We start from the raw sequence: 6,000 nt of genomic DNA on the forward strand, positions 1-6,000 counted from the left end.
AGCCCAAAAATGTGCAGGTTAGGTGGATTGGCCATGTTAAATCGTACCTTAGTGCCCAAAGATGTGTAGATTTAGCCATGATAAATGGGCAGGGATACAGGTTAGAGTGGAGTGGTGAGCTTCGGTAAGAGTCAGTACAGATCTGATGGGCCGAATGCAGTGTAGGTATCAGTAGTTCTCTTGAGCTCAGTGATGTTGCACACTGCCGTGTATGGACTTGGATGTGAGAGTATGCACTGCTATCCTCCATTGCAGATGGTCTTTGGATATAGAAAAGACTGAGAGTATCATGACAGTAGTGCTGAAGACTTGTGATCCAGAACTAGCTGTGCCCCAGGTCAAGGTGTACTGACAAAGTTGCATTACTGGCACTTATGCAACCAGCTGGGTAAAGAATACATAAAGGGGTGTTACAGGATCAGGTGCTGGGGAGTAGGTACAGAGGAGATGTCAGGGGTAAGTTTTTCAGAGTGGTGAGTGCGTGGAATGGGCTGCTGGCAATGGTGGTGGAGGCGGATTCGATAGGGTCTTTTAAAAGACTTTTAGATAAGTACACGGAACTTAGTGAGATAGAGGGTATTGGTAAGTCTAGTAATCTCTAAGGTAGGGACATGTTTCGGCACAACTTTGTGGGCCGAAGGGCCTGTATTGTGCTGTAGTTTTTCTATGTTTCTACGTATGTCACAGTCAAATAGGAACAGGATAGTATGTCACAGGTATATAGGATCAGGGCAGTATATTAAAGTCATATAGGATTGGGGGGTAGTATATTAAAGTCGTATAGGATGGAATTGCGAACAGTTTCAGTGCTGCAGCAAAGGCAGAAATCCGATTGGCTAGATTCAAATATTCAGCATGTTGAGGGGGGAGGTTGAAGAGGGAGCTGGTTTCTGAAGGGGCAGAGGGGAGTTTCCTGGGTGGGTAGTGGGCAATGATGGCAAATTTGATGGAAGCAAACAGTACGTGAAACAGAGAATTGTAAATATTATTACTTTAATTGGCTGATGGTCATTACCTGAACAGCCCAAGGCCTGGATAATGTCAATCTTTTCAGCTACACATTGGTTCAGTATCTGAGGAATGGGACTGAACATCGTGCAATTATCAGTGAACTACCCCAGTTTGACTTTGGTCATTGGTGAAGCAGCCAGGCGATGATTGGACTGAAGACACTATCCTGAGGAGCACCTGCCTGAGACTAAGCTGATTGGCCTCCAACCGCTGACCATCTTCCAGCGTGCTGGCTAGATTTCCCTCAGATTTCCATTCTCTCCAGCTTTGCAAGGCCTCCTTGATGCTGCACTCAGTCAAGTCTGACAAATTTACTGGAGTTCTATGAGGATGTGTCTAGGGCGGTGGATAGAGGAGAGCCGGTGGATGTGGTCTTTCTGGATTTTCAGAAGGCGTTTGATAAGGTACCTCACAAGAGGTTACTGCAGAAGGTCAGAGGACATGGAGTTGGGGGTAGGGTGTTAGCGTGGATAGAGGATTGGTTGTCAAATAGGAGGCAGAGAGTGGGGGTCAATGGGTGCTATTCGGATTGGCGGTTGGTGACTAGTGGGGTGCCCCAGGGGTCGGTGCTGGGGCCTCAGCTATTTACCATTTATATAGATGATCTGGAGGAGGGAACCGAGTGTAGGGTGTCGAAATTTGCTGATGACACCAAGATTGGGGGAAAGGCAAATTGTGCGGAGGGTGTGGAGAGTCTGCAGAAGGATCTAGATAGGCTGGGCGAATGGGCCAGGAAATGGCAAATGGAATTTAATGTTGGCAAGTGTGAGGTGGTCCACTTTGGTAGGAAGAATGGTAGGAAGGACTATTACTTACGTGGCGAAAAACTGCAGCAGGCGACGGTGCAGAGGGACCTTGGGGTCCTTGTGCATGAGTCGCAAAAACCCAGCCTGCAGGTGCAGCAGGTGGTCAGGAAGGCGAATGGGATGCTGGCCTTCATAGCGAGGGGGATTGAATGTAAAAGTAGGGAGGTCTTGCTGCAGCTGTATAGGGCATTGGTGAGGCCACAGCTGGAGTACTGTGTGCAGTTTTGGGCGCCGCACCTGCACAAGGATATTTTGGCCTTGGAGGGAGTGCAGAGGAGGTTTACTAGGCTGATACCGGAGTTGAGGGGGTTGAGCTATGAGGAGAGGCTGAATAAACTAGGCTTGTACTCGTTAGAGTTTAGAAGAATGAGGGGAGATCTCATTGAGACGTATAAGATGATGAATGGGATGGATAGGATAGAGGTGGAGAGACTCTTCCCGCTCAAAAAAGACAGTAGGACTAGGGGGCACAGCCTCAAGATAAAGGGGGGGCGGTTTAGAACGGAGTTGAGGAGGAACTTCTTCACTCAAAGGGTGGTGAATCTCTGGAATTCTCTGCCCGTTGAAGTGGTGGAGGCTGCCTCGCTAAATATTTTTAAGAAGCGGGTTGATGCGTTTTTGATAAGAGAGGGGATTAAGGGTTATGGGGAGAGGGCGGGAAAGTGGAACTGAGCCACGACAGATCAGCCATGATCTTATTGAATGGCGGGGCAGGCTCGAAGGGCCAGATGGCCTACTCCTGCTCCTATTTCTTATGTTCTTATGTTCTTAAATGCTGCCTTGATGTTAAAGGCAGTCACTCTCACCAAACCTCAGGACTTGGTTTCTTTGTGCAGGTTTGGTATTTTGGTGAACAGATTATTGTTCTATCAGCAGCTCGATCAGAATAGTTCAGTCTTGTTACGTGGGCTGTCACATTTCCATTTCTTTTGTTATCCATGGGCAGGCGAGGCAAATTTAAAAGATATAAGATTTGGCACAACATTAAACAGAATTCTAAAAAACATTGAGAAATGAAGAAAATAACTTACTAAGCGATAATAAAGCAATGTCAAAGAAATTATAAAGAATTAATAAAAATAACCAAGGGAGTCAGTGTGTGTGTGTCTCTCTCTGTACGTGTGTTCCTGTATTTTGTTACGTCACTGTGGCTGTGTCTCTCTATATGTCTCTGTGTCTGTGTATGTGGGTGGGTGTGTGTGTGTGTGTGTTGCTCATTCACTCGCTCCCAGGTGCTCACTCGCCCTCACCCACTGTGGAAGTGGGTATAACTGTGTGTTGGTGTGGGGGTGAGACTGAGTGAGTGGGTAAAACACACATTCTCAGGTGCAGCAGCCAGCCTCACCCCTGACCGCTCCTCCACCGGCATCTTCTGCAAAGCTAGGCCCCGACGCCCTTGCCGCTCAGCTCCCCCCTCGATGCCGTCCGCCTCCCCCACCCCGTGATGTCTCCTCTGGAAGTCCAATCCCCTGTCTTTCTTCATTATCAGCATGTTAACATCCACATATACCTCAGTGAAATTCATTCTGCTGTCACGGCAACAGATTGAGCTGCTGCTGCCTCTAAAAACTGACCATTTCGGCAGAACATCATCGCGTGCGTGCTCAGACCAGTCGATCTGTATTCTCCAATTTAGTGCCTTCACAAACTGAGGCTGCAGTTTATCTGAGTCAATACTGTCTTTGACCGTGCGATTTCTGATCACATCTACTTTCCCAACAGGCTGTTGAACATTGCAAGCGTCATATCTGGAACTGAAAGACATCAACTTCTAGATGAAGATGATAATAGTTTTAAAATGCAAATCCTTTTTCTTTCTGTCAGATATTTTTCTGTTTTTGCTTACGATATACCCTGCTACGTTAGGCAGAGAAGTGTCTGTTGTAGCCACCTTGTAAGCCTTGTATCTGAAACAACACACTATTAACAGTCTAACTACCCTGTGGACATTAACTGGATCTGTAAATGCTTTCTAATTTTAAGCCCCGCTTGTGGCGAGTTGTGGTTGTAGCCATGCTGTGCTAACTATGCTGCGATGGCAGGAGATGGAGCATCACGGTAAGTCCCTACACGGGCTTTGTACACTGGAGGAAAATGCTGCAGTGCAATAATTGTTTTTTTCCAGTTTGAGAATTAATGTATAATTTTTTTGCAAGTTTGATTCGAGCTCTGCTTTGCTTACTGTGGGACAATTGGTCTAAGGGACATGGGCCTGCATGTTCAAAATGTCTGAAATATTAGTGTTTTTGAATATAAATTGTTTGCTAAACAGTTTGTTAAACTTGTCTTTTAATCTAGTGTGTGAATTGGTTTGTCAATAAAACCCGCTGTAAATCCTATCTGTCGTCACATCATTTCCTTTGGGTTTTCTGAGTTGCTGAGAGTTGGTCATTTTTCAGTTGACACTAAAGGGGGCACCTGTGGTGGCACAGTGGTTAGCACTGCGGCCTCTCAGTGCCAGGGACCTTGGTTCGATTCCTGGCTTGGGTCACTGTCTGTGCGGAATCTGCATGTTCTCCCTGTGTCTATGTGGGTTTCCTCCCGCAGTGCAAAAGACATGCTGGTTAGGTGCATTGACCATGCTAAATTCTCCCTCAGTGTACCCGAACGGACGCTGGAGTGTGACGACTTAAGTTTCAGAGCAGTGAAATAGTCTGCTGCCCTCAAGTCAGGGTGAGAGGCCACATGACACCAGGTTATAGTCCAACAGGTTTATTTGAAATCACGAGCTTTCAGAGCGCTGCTCCCTCAATAGGTCGCTTATGTGATGCCGTATCAAAAAAGTTGGTGCTAAGCAGAGTTTGCTGTTCATTCCTAGGGTTGGTTACAAATTTGCTTGAGTAACTGAGCAAATGAAGTGTGTCCGTTGGGATATTATACAGAAATTACATCCTAACAGGCCATTCAACACAACCTGTCCACATTTCGCACAGATAGGATCGCAAAATCATATTAAGGTGGGTGCGGGAAATGTATCAAACAATTTTGGCTGTTCGCAATAGGCAAAGTCTGACAAACAGCCAGAACATAATGTCTGACAGTATGTTCTTTGTTATTAGATGTGACTCTGCGATTGGGCAGCACTTATTCTACAATCCCAAGTATGCTAGGAATTACACTAAAATCAATTTAAGATTATCACACATTTTGCAATGTGGTTCACGTACACTTGCTGGAAGCTACATATATTCATGCAGGGAGCTTTCCTCTGCAGGAAAAAGTATTATGTCCAGACAGTGCACCATTCTTGAATAAAGCTTGGAGGAAAATATCTCCCTGGTGTATTTACCATGGCAATGTCTAAATCAGTCAGGACTCCAAGCTCCTGGGGGATAAATTGCTATTCACTTTGAACTTTGGTATTTTTCCATGGGCACAGTTGATGCCTTCCGTGCCTGCTGAGCACTGCAGGGGCTGGGGTGCATTATAGACCCCGACAATCACATTTTGAGTTGATGTGTCTTAAGTTTCCTTTGTACTTTTTGTTTTTGTTTAGGCTGTTCCCCTTCCTTTTGGGGAGCTGCCCCTTTTACTTGGTCCTAATTTAACTTGAGTTTGTCTATTTTGTTTGACCAAAAAGAGGAAGAATGGTTGGCCATTGTTGATGATGTCATTTCCTGTTTAGGACTCTAGCGTTGGTGGGGGGGGCCTGGGGTATATAAAAAAAAGACCATAAGACATAGGAACAGAAGTAGGCCATTTGGCCCATCAAATCTGTTCTGCCATTAAATGAGATCATGACTGATGTGATAATCCTCAAGTCTGCTTTCCCAACTAATCCGTATAGCCCTCGATTCCCTTACTGATTAAAAATCTGTCTAACTCATCCTTGAACTTAACAGCCTATCCTCTACAACCCTCTGCGGTACAGAATTCCACAGATTCACTACCATCTGAGAGATGAAATTCCTCCTCACCTCTATCTTAAATGGGTGACCCCCTTACTCAGATTGTGCCTTCTAGTCCTGGACTCTCCCACAAGGAGAAACAGCCTCTCAGCATCTACTGTTAAACCCCCCTGAAAATCTTATGTCTCAATCCATTCAGCTCCCATTGTTCTGAACTCCAATGAGTACAGGCCCAATCTACTCATCCTCTCCTCCTCATAAGAAAATCCCTCCATACCTGGGATCAACTTAGTGAATCTTCTCTGGACTGCCTCCAATGGTTAGTTAAAGGACCA

The 6,000-nt window shown here is 45.7% G+C and overlaps 1 protein-coding gene across 1 annotated transcript in view; it reads left to right on the forward strand.

Annotated features, from left to right (window-relative positions):
- Positions 1-4,156, forward strand: part of psap (prosaposin) — a 60,406-nt gene extending 56,250 nt beyond the window's left edge. The window contains exon 14 of the mRNA XM_080215733.1: positions 3,540-4,156. Coding sequence (XP_080071859.1) covers positions 3,540-3,575 — 36 coding nt within the window. The 3' untranslated portion in view covers positions 3,576-4,156. The remainder of the gene's footprint in view (positions 1-3,539) is intronic.
- Positions 4,157-6,000: the final 1,844 nt, after the last annotated feature.

The sequence above is a fragment of the Carcharhinus amblyrhynchos genome, chromosome 31 (assembly GCF_965287045.1).
Source record: "Carcharhinus amblyrhynchos chromosome 31, sCarAmb.v2.hapA, whole genome shotgun sequence".
Lineage (NCBI taxonomy): Eukaryota > Metazoa > Chordata > Chondrichthyes > Carcharhiniformes > Carcharhinidae > Carcharhinus > Carcharhinus amblyrhynchos.